Genomic DNA, 15,571 nt, shown 5'->3' with positions numbered 1-15,571 from the left:
CATTTCAGGGGGGTCTCCAGATTGTGTGAAAACAAAAACAGAAAAAAAAAACTTTTAAATATATACTATATCCACCCTTTCAACTGTATTGCATCTTGATTGTGTCTGTTGAGAGGTCCACGACCATGGCACCCTTGACAGGGACAACTGTGTGCAGCTGCAGCTGTGTGTGATATCTATCTATCTATCTATCTATCTATCTATCTATCTATCTATGTCATCCACTGCAATTAAGACACACATGTACAAACAACATTGTTTTTCACAGTCTATACATTACCAGTTTGGCCTAAAGAAGCATCAGTTGGCTAAATTAGCAGTAGTAATAGTGCAGCTTTTGTGGATTAATAATTTTATGTCATGATACAGTCGTCCTTTGCCGTGTTGTTTTATTAGCTGTGCTTTGTTGTTTATGGTCAGGAATTGCTGTTATGACATAATGACATTGTCCTATGTATCACCTTTAAAAGTAGGTAAAGAGTAAAGTAGAAACCTCATCCACCACCTATGGAGATGGCTTCTCAGAAAGACTCCAATCCAAATCTAATAGCACAGCAGTGAAGCTAAAATGTAATTTATTATTTCTCTGTGGGCAGATTATTCTGAGGGGTCACGACTAAAAAAGGATGAGAACCTCTGGTCTAATTTGTTTATGACCCAGACTTACAAAGAACTTACTACATACATGCATACTCATGTCTCTACTGTTGTGCCATGTGTCAATTAACTGTACACATATCGCTGGCTTATTATGCTTGAACTTTATGGATTGCTCTAGGAAATATTGAAATATTTGGACTAGAGTGAATCATAATTGACATAGTTGATTTTCCACCCGGTGGTTTTATTTTGAGCCTCTATGGCTACAGAAGCTTTATAATGGCACTTAATTGTGGCTTATAAGAATAGACCAACACATGGTGTGTGTGTGAGGATACTGTGTACAGTGTAAATGCAGCCAGCACAATCTAAGGTTAGCCCTCTCATAGACAGCGAAACCAAAAGTGCAAAGAGCCGCAAAAAGTGCAAATATATATATCTAGCATGGGCCTAATTGGCTTTGTGCGAGTGTGTGGGTGTATTTATGTTCTGTATTCCTGTGGAATGTGCATCTATTTCTTTGTCGTTTAAGTAGCTGAAAATACTTAAGTAAGATTTAAGTTTTAGCCAAATACGATTAGTTAGATGCTAAGTGCCAACAAGCTGGTGTTGTTTGTCTACTAGTGACACAATCATAGCATCACACTGATGACCACTACTGTACACCTTTAAGCACACTGATGTGCACCAGCTTTAACAAATCATTGAAAGATTCGGCTTGCTACTGTATGTGAGTCATGAGGCCAACACGACATGCACCTGAGTCATTCATCAATATCTAGTGTGGACACCTGAGGCACTGTGGTGTGTGTGTGTGTGTGTGTGTACGGAAACTGCCTTGTAGATGTTCTCATTAGCCTGTATCTCTGTGCCTTATGGCTCTGCCACTTCCTCTGGCATCCTAAGAAAACCCCAGAGGTTTCCAGGGGCAACCGCAGCATTAGACAGCTGTGCTAATGGTCGAAACACATCAGGCTAAATCTCCAAGCTTGCTCATCTCTCTTCTTCAATGCAAGGTTCACACTACGGCTCACACTTTCAGCTAAAAATGAAAGCTGTTCAAGTGCTACTCTGTTCTTCAGTGTGAGGGTCAGGCTATGGCTTACCCATTCATCTTGTTATCCAAGCTCTTCAAGTGCTTCTCGGTTCATAAGCGATGCAGTCGTGTCTCTCTCTCTGACCTTTCAGATAGCGTCAAAGGCCAACATAGGGGTGGGAGGTCACCGTGTGCAAACTTTGATTCCTGAACCCTCTGCTCCGGGCTCAGTTGAGGTGGTGTGGTACACCAGCAAGGCTCAGCAGTCTGTTTGTCATGGTGAATTAGCGCAGCATTGCATCAGGTCGCACCGGGGTGACGCGTGCAGGTTCTTAATGAGTCAGGCTCTGGCCTGCTTGGCATATAAGTGCCCGTTTGATGACTGTAAACACTCGCCTGAGACGGAGCTGCCCGGCTGTGTGTGTGTGTAAGAGAGAGTGATATCTGCTTCCCCTTAAGCGCTAAGACAAATGTGATACTGATCAACTCTGACATGTTGACTGATTGCAGCTGAGCAGAGCTGACTGGGGAGGAGTAGGTTGGTAGTTGTGGTGGGGGTTGCAGTTGTGGGGTAATTTCCATAGAGCCTCCTGGACTACATTTCCCATGGGGCCATAGGAAGGGTCTGGCACCAGATGGCAGCTGGGGACTTCATGTAGGTCCTTCTTATGAAAATCTAATCAGAAACCTCATTGAGTGGTGGTGTTTGAGTGTGAGTGTTTGTGTTTGTGACTGTGAAGGTCATATTTGGTGCGTGTGTGTCTGTGTCTGTGTGTCTGTGTGTGTGTGTGTGTGTGAGAGAGAGAGCGACAGAGAGAGAAACTGCAAGAGGTAATATTTGTTATATTCTGTGTGTGTGTGTGAGAGAGAGAGAGAGAGAGAGACCGAGAGAGAAACTGCAAGAGGTAATATTTGTTATATTCTGTGTGTGTGTGAGAGAGAGAGAGAGAGAGAGAGACAGAGAGAGAAACTGCAAGAGGTAATATTTGTTATCTTCTGTGTGTGTGTGTGTGTGTGTGTGTGTGTGTATCTGTGTGTGTGTGTGTGTGTATCTCTCTCTGTGTGTGTGTGTGTTTATAGCAGCTATTGGATTAAGGGACCTGTGGGAACCTGTGAAAAGTGATGGGCAACTGTGACTGGAACCTTGAGCCTCTAAAGATGGCAGCTCTCAATGTGGTTTCTGTGTGAAGTCACCACAGCCAGAGCCTTTGGCCAGAGACTGTGTGTGTTGTCTGTGAAGTTCCTCACTATGTCTACATTATTGGTACTTTCTTTTCTTCTCTGACATCAACACAAACACAAGTTTAGTACACACACAAACAAACAACCGTGTGCAGACATAGAAAACGACAGTTAATGAGGTGTAGTGCTTATGCGGTGGTGGCCAATCCCTTGTGTGTGTGTGTGTGTGTGTGTGTGTGTGTGTGTGTTTCACAAAGGGTCCGGAGAGAGAGCCATCTGGCAGCCTTTTCCCTCCTACCCCCCACTGACTGTCCTTTCTGAACCAGACCTTCTGAACTGCACACACACTCTCACACACACTCTCACACACACACACACACACATTCACTCTCTCACACACTCCTACCATACACACATACATAAAAACATAAACACACACACACGCACACACACACACACACACACACACACACACACAGATCTGCCCATGCAGGACCACTGTCTGGCTTAGCTTCTGGTCGGTTGACCAGCCAACCTGACTCTTTTGTCCTCTCCCACGCCGTATGGCCTTGTCAGACCCTAGCACTTTTTAATTTCCTCCACACACCACACACACAATCTCTCTCTCTCTCTCTCTATTTCTCTCTCTCTCTCTCTCTCTCTCTCTCTCTCTCAATCCAATGTCATCTGTTTTTATTTTGTCCTTCACAAACAGATTGGATAGCCTGACCCGGTGAACTCCTCATATAGAGCTTTTCCGGCGTCAGTTCTCTCTGGGTAGCCACTGTTCTGTGCCCTCCTCTCTCTCTCTCTCTCTCTCCTTCTCTCTCTCCATAATCTTTACCAACCCCAGCGTAACCTCTGCCCCCACCCCCGCCATTTTCCATCTCCCTCGTCAGCCTCAACCCCCCCCCCCCCCCCCCCCCCCCCCCCCTCTGCTGCTGGTGGAGCTCTGCACCTCCCTGCTCTCCTCCCCGATCTCCCCATTACGGGAATCATCCGAGCAACCATCTAATTTGTGCAATCTGCGCCGACCATCCGAGCCAGCCGTAACGTAAACACGACGCCGCGCCGCTGAAAAGAGTCGGCCAGTTTGTTCACACATCGGGCCTCCCACTTGAGCTCCCCAAGAGCCCAGCAAGAGAGGGGCAGAATGGTAAACACTTTTTGGTAAAAGAGCTTCTGATGAATAGGAAAATGCTGCATAATTATCTCTTTCCCTCCTCCTTAACCACCCCCCTCCCTCTCTCTCTCTCTCTCTCTCTCTGCCACCCTCCCTCCTTTTCTCTGTGCGCTGAAAAAGGGCTCTCCTCTCCTCCACTCGCTTTAAGTGTTTAATCTGTGATCTCGTGTCTTGATTCGGCTCGCGGGCGCACAATGCCGCACAAATTACCCCGGGGGGGGGGGAACAGAATCCATAATTAGAGGGCCCCGGCACAGACACCACGGGGTGACGGAGAGCTTTGGAGGGCTGGGGGATTAATGATGCCGCCGCTGTTTTATTTGGTGTGTGTGTGTGTGTGTGTGTGTGTGTGTGTGTGTGTGTTGGGCTTTGTCCCTTGCCAGGCTAATGCCGACTAATGGCTGACCAACGAACCACTGGTGCACTTTGACCTCTGAACCCACACACACACACACAGCACTGGAAAACAGTCCAGGATTGAGATGGCTTAGAGTCTTAGAAAGCTGTTTAACTGCTGCTTTAACTGCTGATTTTTTTTAGATTGGATTCAACTTCATTGTCATTGTGCAGAATAGCTTTGCAAACCCAGTGAAAGGCATTCAGCAACTTACCTGAAGTGCAGAAAAGTATTGTTTATAGTAAAGTAAGTATAAGTATATATACTCTTTTGATCCAGTGAGGGAAATTTGGTCTCTGCATTTATCCCAATCCGTGAATTAGTGAAACACACTCAGCACACAGTGAACACACAGTGAGGTGAAGCACACACTAATCCCGGCACAGTGAGCTGCCTGCAACAACAGCGGCGCTCGGGGAGCAGTGAGGGGTTAGGTGCCTTGCTCAAGGGCGCTTCAGCCGTGCCTACTGGTCGGGGTTCGAACCGGCAACCCTCCGGTTACCCTCCGAAGCGCTAACCAGTAGGCCACGGCTGCCTGCTTCTGTTTGCAGAAGTGCTAGCATGAGGAAACACTACAGCCTAAGTGATGCTGTTCTACTATGCTAACTATTTACCTTAAGGGAGTGGTTATTCAAAATATTTGTTTTGTGTTTGTTTTGAAGGGTTGTTGACATTTCTGTCTCAATGGCGAGTTGATATGGAGTGGTGATGAGGTTGTTTTACTCACTAATATGGCGGTCCAGTGGCGGCCTTGTCCATGATCACAGAGACTGTCACACCACTGACAGCCGTCTTCCCAGCATGTGATCGTCTTGTTAACGCATGGATGGCCCTTCTCTCTCTCTCACACACACACATATACACACACACACACACACACACACACACACACACATACATACATACATACACACACACACACACACACACACACACACTCACTAGATCAGTTCCCAGAACAGTGTTAACATATTCAATATATTACTCTCTACTATATATATAACTCAGTAGCCTACTTTTTTTTTTTTATATATTTCTGTAAAAAACACACACGCACTGAATCCACCTCACTTCTCTCCATGACTACAGTCATATTGTATGTAGCTCCTCTTCTTTGCCCCCTTTCTTTCTCTCTCTCTCTCTCTCTCTCTCTGTCTCTCTCTCTCTCTCTCTCTCTCTCTCTCTCCCCCGCCTGCTGAGCTCTCCTGCCTTCCTGCCATGGCGTCTCTTGCTCCCTGGAGCTCGGCCCTTGCTGCTGCGTGTGGCGGCTGCAGATTGCGTGTGCCCTTCCTGGGGTTGGTGACTCCACAGTGTCCCTGAGCACTGAGCACTGAGCACACCCTCTGCTCTGCCGAGTCTCTGGGGATCAGCGTCTATCTAACCTTAAGTCTCCCTCTCAGCCCTCCTGTTTATCTCTCTCTTTTGTTCTTTCTTTCTTTCTTTCTTTCTTTCTTTCTTTCTTTCTTTCTTTCCATCTCTTTCTTTCTCTTTCTCTCTCTCTTTCTTTATCTCTCTTTCTCTCTCTCCACTGCCGTCATGACATGGCTCTCTTCATCAGCAGACCTCAGAAAGGCTCCGTGAGACTCACTGAAGATGTCTCTCTGTCTTGGCTGAGCCCAAGCAGAACTGCCGTTATCGTGCCTTTCCCAGGTTGGGCCACTCCACAGGCCTGTTGGCCATGTCTGGCCTGCCCGTACAGACACACACACACACACACACACACACACACACACACACACACACACACACACACACACACACAAACAAGAGCATGGTTTACTCAGGGGTTTTAGATATGGAAGTGGTGAAGCCAGGGGCATTGGGATTGTTGTTGTGGCTGCCTGGTGGTTTGACAGAGGGCAGCACTGGAGGGGAGAGTGGCTAGATGGCTGGTGCGGCTCTACTCTGTTCTGAAATCACAACACAAAACCTCCAAGTACTTTGGTCATTGACATTAACTGGATCGGTCAGTCAGACCACCATATTGCCTTTCTGAAGACTCCAGTAAGCTCTCCATCTAGTTGCCATTCACTAGTGGACCTCCCTAATTTCTCTCCCTTGACCATCATGACCACATCCATTCACTGTAAAGGGGAGGCTGCTGAGGACTCCTACTCCTGCAGGACTAAGTGCCAGTTTATTCGAAAGGTCACGGAGACCGCGTCCTTGTCTCGGCACGTCTCTGTGGGAGGACCGCAGTGTGCTCCGCGCCCGTGCCAAGGGGCTGAGTGCGGTGCCAGCTGCCTGCCCACTTGGCACTGGTCATGCTCTGGGCAGAACCATGAAGTTCCGAGAGACAGAGAGAGACGGAGAGAGTGCATTATTAGGTGCCAGATGGGTCTCTGGGAGTGGGCCTATTGCGGTCTCCAAAAGCTGGTGGAGCCCACAGGAATAGGCTATGGGGCTGATGTGAATGTGTTGTCAGTGTAATGTAGTGGCTCTTGTGTCTCCTCCATGTCTGTTTATTTACTTGTGTTTGTTTCTGTTTTGTTAAGCACATTGATGTTGTATATGGTATAATTGTGTGCATTTATACGCTTATAATTGTATGCATTTATACACATATTTAGGCATGGAAAAAATATATGCATATTTACTCAATTAAAATCAGCACTTTGTGTTTGTGTACATGCGTTCAGGTGGAAGATCATGTGTCTGGCTCACTGGTGCCAGCGCTGGGCATGTCCACCCGCGTGCGCGTGCCGGCCGGAGTGTGCCAAGTCTCATGGGATCAGTGGGCAGTGTGGCGCGAGGGTCCTTTTGAAGCACGCTGGTCCAGAATTGATAGGGTTTGTGATGTGGGCTTGTGATCGTGCTTAGTGAGCCTTTTGTCAACTGGTTGCCCTTTTGACTCCGAGAGGGAGAAGGAGAAGGAGGATCACGAGGGGCAGTGGAGAGGGCAGAGGGTGACCCATTCAGGCGGGCCCCTGCTGGCCCAGTGCGAGTGTTTCACCAGCTTGAATGAGTTTACACAACAAATAACACTTTGTGAATAATGCAGAATCTGCCTCCATTTTGTACATTTTTTTTTTTGTCTTTTGCTAGTCTTAAAGACAAGTGTGCACACAAAAAAGCTATTTGTTTAGCCTGAATAGGAAATCCAGGTAATGGGAGAAAGATTGTCTCGTCTGTTTGTTTTTTTTTGTTTTTTTTGTTGTTTGTTTGGTTTTTGCAGGAAGGGAATTCTGTGAAAATGAAAAAATGAACTTGATGTGTTCAGAACATGTGGAGGAGTGGATCACGATTAAAAAGCTCTATTACTGGGTCACCTGCGCTCGCGCCCACGTTTCATGATTACAGTCTGTTCCTACACGGTGGAAACGCACCATTTCCCCACCAACAGCCAGCCACAACGGCCAATTCATTGACCAACAACTGGAAAACAGAACGCCGGGGATTTTCGAGGATAAGCACCGGCTGCATGCACACATTCGCTGAACCTGTGTCCGCTCCAATCTCTTGTCCGTCTTCCCAGTGTCCACACTTCTTTAGTCCGGTGCCATTTTGTTGGCGCAGCCAGTCACATCTGCTTGGCTTCAGTGCGGCTGCCGAACCCCTTGGCAGAGAACAAAGGGACAGCGTGTCCTCAGCGAGACACACAGACACACTCTGCAATCCTGATCCTCCCATCTATGAAGGGCGTCCAATCGCCATCCTGAGTTTAATCAGATAATGATATGCGATCAAGGCACATCAAAGCCTCCATGTGGTCTGTGGTTTTTTTTTTTTAACCACACTGAAATTAATTTAAGGGACAAATTAGATTCATTAAGGGTCAAGTTTAGAAAATTCAGAACTGTCTCTGTGTGTCAGGTGACTTTTATGCGAAAACAAGGACACTTGGGCACAATGATGCTTGAAAGAGTGGAAGAGTGCACATCAGTGATGTAGTGTAATCAGCCAATGGAGGGATCAATACCCTTCTCTCATCCGCACCTACTGGATCTTAAGGACTATACAGTAGCCTTTCCCAGTGTCCCTGGTGACTCGGTTGATTCGTTGCAGGGCAGGTTGTTGATTGAGGTGAGTTGACCAGAGAGAGAGATGGACCTCGGGGAAGGTGAAGGGGCACCTCCATGATTGGGAGAGTTTCCTGGGGCAGTGGTGGCCTGGCTGGACTTTGAGCGAGCCATGCCAAGGTCAGGAGCAGCCCAAAGGCCCTCTCCTCCAGGAACGTCCTCCTGTGGACACCCCTAGACTCCCTGCCGGCTCTAGCCCTTGAGTTGAAAGCCGACAGAACCAGGGAAAGGTCACCCACAGGAGGGGGTGTGTGTTTGATGGAGGACGGGTCAGTCAGTCCACATAGAAGTTGGAGACTGGCCAATTGTTTACATTGATCTGGATTTAAATCTGTTTTGATGCTTACTATAGCAACATTCTCAGGATGGATTCTCAGAAAGGTGTATTCTTCACTGAAGAGCACCATCATTGTAGTTATACTGTTATGCATACTTATTTATTACACTGTTATGCATACCTTTATGCATTTATTTCTTGCTTCCATTCATAACGGATTCTTTACCACTAGAAAAGTGCTTGTTTGGACAAAAGATCTATACCCCACTGAGGTCAACCTTGAGAGGTTTGTGTGGTTGCACAGCAGTGCGTTATTGTGTGTGTCTGCCTGTACAGAGCATCTGTATCCCCCCTCGATCCCCTATTGAGATGTGGCAGAGTTGCGCTCTTTTTGCGTCATTCTTTCTTGTCACATGGTGAAACCCTCCAGAAGATTAACATGCTTCGTCTTCTTGTTAAAAACTGTTGCTTTAGATGCACAGAAAGCCCCCCGGTCCTTAATAACAGGTCACAGTTTCCACATCTGGAGCCTGACGGCAGAGCACGACGTGTAGGTGGTTGTGTACGTTTTTTTTTTTTTTTTGTGATTGTTGCCTAGCAACTCGGCATTTTTTTTTATGTCAATGCTTTCAACTCCCTTCATGAATTTGGATGGTGAGTTGTTCCATAGCTGATCAGTAAGCAGTGAAACTGATTTTTTTTTAATCATCTTCCGTTTCTCTTCTCAACAAAAAGTATGGCTCTGTATTTCGTGGTTTAAGGAATTGTCAAAGTAGAGGTGAAAAGTCAATGTTTGATGAATGAATTCTTTCCTTTCTTGCGTGGACAGATCTGTAATTGTTTGGCCTAATTTACGCTAATGGATTCTGTACCTTGTAGATCAATAATCTTATGCAGGCTTGGAGTGATAATGCCCTGCCGTCTGTCTTGCTCCATGAGCATATCATGTTTCAAACAGCACCACATTATCAGGATAAGCTCTACAGTAATTTCCTATGTATTAGCCGCATTGTGTATAAACTGCAGGACAGTGTTTTATGCAAGTTAAAAAAAAACATATTAATACTATATTAACTGCCCCCGTGTATTAACCTCATAGCTGAAGAAATTTTGCAAAATCAATGTATAAACCTCAGTTAATAGTTGGGAAATTACAGGTAGTTTCAAACAATACCACATTATCAGGATAAGCTTCACACTTTAGGAAGGTAGCCTATTAGATGGAACCACTGAATGTGTTGTCCTACCATAGCTTAGTATCATATACCATACTTAGAGTCCTACACCTTACATATGAAATCACATTCCCATTAATCAAAAATTCCTCAACTGTATCTAATGTGATCGATCAGCTTGCGGATGCATGGTGACGTCCATCTTGCCCAGTGAATGATAATGTGTTGTAAAGAGCACTTGTGATCTGTCTCATTTGGCCTGGCTCCAGGAGCTCTGCTTATTCAGAGGGGCGTGATTCATCTCCTCCGTTTATGGCGAGCTAGCGCTTTTGTCTCGCCGCCTCATTTGTGAGGGAATTCATTAATGGGAGGACTGAAGCCTGGACTGATTATCAGGACGCGGGAGGCTCAGGCAGAATAAATGACCAGAGGAGTGCTTGATGCTTAGGTGCTTGAAGGAGACGCACAGATACACACACCCACAGACACACACACGCACGTAGGTATCTGGGCTTACACTTACTCCAGAGCAAACACGCATACACCGTCACATAGAAAATAAAAAGCACACAGTGTCTTAAACACAGAGCCATTCTTTACTCCTACACTATATTTGTTTCTCAGTTCAAGTGTGTCTTCTTTCATGGTTGAATATGCACCAGCCACAGAGTTCAATTTTAAATGTAACAATTTTAGCAATCTCTGAGACTATTGATGGCTCAAGCTCAGATAATTAATCTTCCACTTCTTAATGGCCACTGCAGGCAGCCTAGCATGTGGGATCTATTGGATTGGACATACTCAGCCTCCATAGCTCTGCACGGATAAAGTTTCATTAGGCAGATGAGGAAGTGATAGGCAAATGCCACGGACGACCTCGGGTCCTGCAGTCATCTTCCCTCCAGGCCCATCACGTTTTTTTTTTTTTGTGGTTCTAAACGTGTGTGTTTACTAGAGAGACCGGTCCACACCAGCCAAACGAACTCCATCAATTTCCGACCAATGATGGTTGGGTTTTGTTTGATTAGTGTGGACTAGCTGACTGTCTGTGATTGATGGTACTTGTTGTGTCAGTTTGAATTGGGCTTGGATAGGCAGATCACTTGATTGAATGCAGAGGTCAGGCAATGCATTTTTGTGGCGCTTATCATGTATTATGTGTGTTTGTGTGTGCATGTACGTGTGTGCTGTGCATGCATGTGCGCCCTGCGTGTCATGCATGTGTGTGTGTGTGTGTGTGTGTGTGTGTGTGTGTGTGTGTGCTCATTGTAGGTGCAAAGTGATGCGGGGGAAATCTTGCGTGTGAGATTGACAGGCGTGCTAGGGAGGTGTCAAGCACCAAGGTGTGTTTGCGTGTGAGGCTGTCATGGTTGGCTTGTGTTATTCGTCTCAGCTATATGATTTGCTGTCGAGTGAAATCCTCTTTAAAACAGCCTGTAGCCTGGGGCCTCGTTTGCATCAGAGGTGGCCAATTTTATGCCCGCTGAGATGCAAGGATCTAGACATTGATGGCTGTTCAGATCTGTGTGGCGTTTCAATGTGTTTTTTATCTTTCTTTCTTCAACAGTGATAGAGCCAACTGTTTTCCACATGACTGATGAAGAATATGTTGAATAGAGATCAGCTAGCTAATCTTGAAATCAGTTAATATGGCAACGAAATTCTTACTATGAACCAGTCACTAAACTCTTTCCTTTTTCCCATTTTTTCTTTCCTTCCTTTCCCCTCCATGCATAATTCCTCCATCTCTCTCATATCTCCCCTCTCTCTTTCATCTGTATTACTCCCTTTCTATCTCTCCCTCCATCCTCCTCTCCCTCCCATCCCTCCTTCAATCCCTCCATTTCCCTCTCCTTTCTCTCTCCTTCCCTCTCTCTCTCTCTCTCTCTCTCTCTCTCTCTCCGCTGCAGCTGGTGGGTGGCGAGTTTGACCTGGAGATGAACTTCATCATCCAGGACGCGGAGAGCATCGGCTGCATGGTGGAGCTGCTGGAGCACTGCGAGGTGACGTGCCAGGCCGAGATCTGGAGCATGTTCACCGCCATCCTGCGCAAGAGCGTGCGCAACCTGCAGACCAGCACCGAGGTGGGCCTCATCCAGCAGGTGCTCAACAAGATGAGCTCTGTCGACGACATGATCGCAGGTGAGGCTGGAAGGCCCTGTGTGTCTGTGTGTCTGTGTGTCTGTGTCTGTGTCTGTGTCTTTGTGTGTGTGTGTCTGTCTGTGTGCGTGTGCGTGAGAGAGAGAGAGAAAGAGAGACAGACAGGTAGGCATACACAGAATGAGACACAGCTGCATACACACCATTGCCTATAAGATTTGATGACTGATGTCTCTAGTGCAATTTATAATTAACCATTTTTAATCTGTAGTAAGAAGCCAAACTATCTACCCATTATAAGAAATAATAATTTATGTTCCTCTAGCGTATTTCTATATAATTCAATGTCTGCTTTAAACAGAATGTTTGCTCCACACAGAGTTTTGTTTTTGTTTGGGGGACAGGCTGCCCACACTTTATTTGCTTCTAGTTTTCGGAGCCTGGCCTGCCTGAAGAGACTAGGTTTATTTACAGTGCACTGACGGAATGGGCAGCTAGTGGGTCATGAGAAGATGATTGCTGTTGTGGGCATCAACTTCCGTATGATCGCTGACTGCACCTTTTAACTTTATAGAAACAAACTCCATAGTACATACTGGGGAAATAAAGACACAAAACATCAAGATCTTATCTTTAGTTTTTATATACAACTCAATTTATTTCAAACATTTAGCTTGCTAACTGAACTTGCTATGGTCTCACAAGGTCAGGCAGACTGGGTTTCCATTTCTTTGAGTTCAGCATGCTGTGTTAATGGTCAATATGTCTCCGTAATTAGGTGCACTGAACTGTACAATTCATTTAATGCGTTGCTAATGTGCAAAATTGTCCTGGCGAGCATATTTCCTAAAAGGCTCGCCTCTGTGTCCTTTTGTCAGATCTACTTAGGAGTCCTTGTTACAGCGTTAATCTGCCTATTAGTCCTCGTATGTCTTTGGCTTTCATCTGTTTTAAAGGATGATTTATGTGTTTTAAAGGGCTAGAGTATGGTATTTCTGATAGTGCCCTCCTAAAAGCCTCTTTATAATTGAATCTTACTAGCTAGTAGTAGGATCACAAAGAAAAGGCCTTTGTCCTTTTAAACCAGTGCCTGCCATTCAGATCAGCTTGGGCGTCTGTCTTTTCTCTTTCATAATGTTAATGTTTCATCTGACGGTTTGCACAGAGGTGGCAGTTGACTGCCTTGTAGCTACCTGGTTTCTATTTATCTCTGCGTTCCCTCAGTGCCAACCATGTTTGTGTGTCGCCCTCATTATCCTCCATGTTTTTCTGTGAAGAGAGATCAATTCTGAACTGTTGTTGTGTGTAACTGATGAGTGTTCATATTTGGCCAGAGAGAAGCCTCTCCTGAGACAGATGAGTCTGCTTACGCCGGGCCGCAGAGATGGAGGGAAAGAGGGGGAGAAAGAGAGAGGGAGCGGCAGGGAGGAGTGATTGTCTGGGGATCACTCTGTGTCAGATCTCTCTCTCTCTCTCTCTCTCTCTCTCTCTCTCTTGCTTGTTTTTGCCCTTGCTGGGCTTGCTTGTCTCCTCATGAATCGGCAGACCTTGGGCTGACTTTCTGCTGAGTCATTGTGTTTTTTTTTTTTTTCTTGCCTTTCTTCTCCTCTTCTTTCTACCTTTCTTTCTCCCTCTTCCAATCCCTCTCTCTCAGACTTATTAGTGGACATGCTGGGTGTGCTGGCCAGCTACAGCATCACTGTAAAGGAGCTGAAGTATCTCTTCAGTATGCTTAGAGGAGACAATGGAATGTGGGTGAGTAAGCACATATAGTGTATGTTTTGTGTGTGTGTGCGCGCTCGTGTGTGTGTGTGTGTGTGTGTGTGTGTGTGTGTGTGTGTGTGTGTGTATCCTTGCGTGTGTTTGTATATGGGTTGAGCACAGCTGCTGATGGCTTCAGTCAATGCTCACCTCCAAGCCTGACCCACCCAGGCAACGATCTCCTGTCTGCAAGAGCCCTCCCCAGGGGCAGATCTGTTTGGGGGTTGCCTTGTGATCAATCCCCCCGGTGGTGGGGGTGGCCACAGCGTATGGACAGGCCATTGATCCACAGTGGTTGCAGCAGTTGGGATAATGTCATCTAGTAGTTCTCCTCCTTGGCACAGCTGCAGAGCCCTTTAGTTTCATTAAATACACTCGCCCTTATTTGTAAATGTTAACTAGTATATTTCTTTGTTCTATCATAAGATTGACATAAACTTTAAGCACTATATCTTTACATGTGTGACAACCGCCTTGTCATACATGATCGCATGTGCTCAATGATGATGGTGTTTTGTGATATAACAGCTGTCATTGCAATAATGCTGTCATAGCATTAAAATCCTTAGATGCCATGATATATTGAGTTCTTTTATTTCAAGGGATGCTGACTACTGTGAAATAATGACAGTGTAGAGTGTTTGATCCTGGCAGCTTGTGTTTGTTATGAGAAGGAGGGTTCAAGTACAGTGTTACCGAAATTCTCTCCATGGTTTTCCTTTTCACTCATCATATATAACTCGCCTTCTTCCCCTCTCTCTCTCTCTCTCTCTCTCTCTCTCTCTCTCTCTCTCTCTCTCTCTCTCTCTCTCTCTCTCTCTCTCTCTCTCTCTCTCTCTCTCTCTCTCTCCCTCCCTCCCCATCTTCCCCACTGCAGCCCAGGCACGCCATCAAGCTGCTGTCAGTGTTGAATCAGATGCCCCAGAGACATGGCCCAGATACCTTCTTCAACTTCCCTGGACGCAGCGCAGCGGTAAGCCCCACCGGCCCGACTCCTGTCTCCTCTCTCCTCTGCCCTGGACAGAGCTGGGCTGGACTGGGCTGGGCAGGGCTGTTTGCTCAGTCCCCTTCCCTTTCCCACAACCTACTCAGGCCCTCGCATCTACATACACCAGAGTTTACTGGAGAATGAGGATGATGCTAAGATGTATTTTTGTTTTGTTTTGTTTTGTTTTGTTTTTTAATTTAATTTACAGAGCAACTTGCTTGCTGTAATTATTCGGTGTATTCAGTGGCCCAAATGGTGAACAGAGCATGAATTTGTCTCTGAATTATTCATATTGTCATGACAAACTGTTGGTGTGTTCTTTTGTACTACAAAATAATGAAGGCTCACATGGGGAGACCAAAGGTTAAATTGAATCGTATCCTTATCACATCATTTTTGACCCGTGCTTTATTGTTCCTAAATGAGTTATGAAAACAAAGTGATTGAAATCAACCTCTTCTTCTCCTCCCAGGCTATCGCCTTGCCCCCTATTGCTAAGTGGCCTTATCAGAATGGCTTCACTCTCAACACCTGGTTCCGCATGGATCCACTTAATAACATCAACGTAGACAAGGACAAGCCGTACCTCTACTGGTAAGTGAGGATCCAATCCCATCTCCCGGCTTTGACAAAGTTCAGACAACAGAGAAAGGGTGTCGTTTCAAGCCAGGATCTGGCCTGGTTTAATGCCGATTTGGCCTCACCGTGACGACAAAGATTAGCAGATTACTGGTGCTCAGTTAGCGAGGCCGTTTAATTCATTAACTGCTTAACTAATCTATAGTCTACGCTGACGGTTTATTTGGAAACTGTACCAGGAGCCTAACCCATACCGTCTACTGCTCTATTGAGC

General features: G+C 46.0%; 1 protein-coding gene across 1 annotated transcript in view; it reads left to right on the top strand.

Moving 5' to 3' along the window:
* Window positions 1-15,571, top strand: part of nbeaa (neurobeachin a) — a 117,242-nt gene that overhangs the window by 31,398 nt on the left and 70,273 nt on the right. The window contains 4 exon segments of the mRNA XM_042092854.1: window positions 11,780-12,011; window positions 13,624-13,724; window positions 14,608-14,703; window positions 15,191-15,312. Of these exon segments, the coding sequence (XP_041948788.1) occupies window positions 11,780-12,011; window positions 13,624-13,724; window positions 14,608-14,703; window positions 15,191-15,312 (551 nt within the window).

The sequence above is a fragment of the Alosa sapidissima genome, chromosome 5 (genome assembly GCF_018492685.1).
Source record: "Alosa sapidissima isolate fAloSap1 chromosome 5, fAloSap1.pri, whole genome shotgun sequence".
Lineage (NCBI taxonomy): Eukaryota > Metazoa > Chordata > Actinopteri > Clupeiformes > Clupeidae > Alosa > Alosa sapidissima.
The sequence above is the reverse complement of the archived record's forward strand: the minus strand, read 5'-3'. Positions and strand labels throughout refer to the sequence as shown.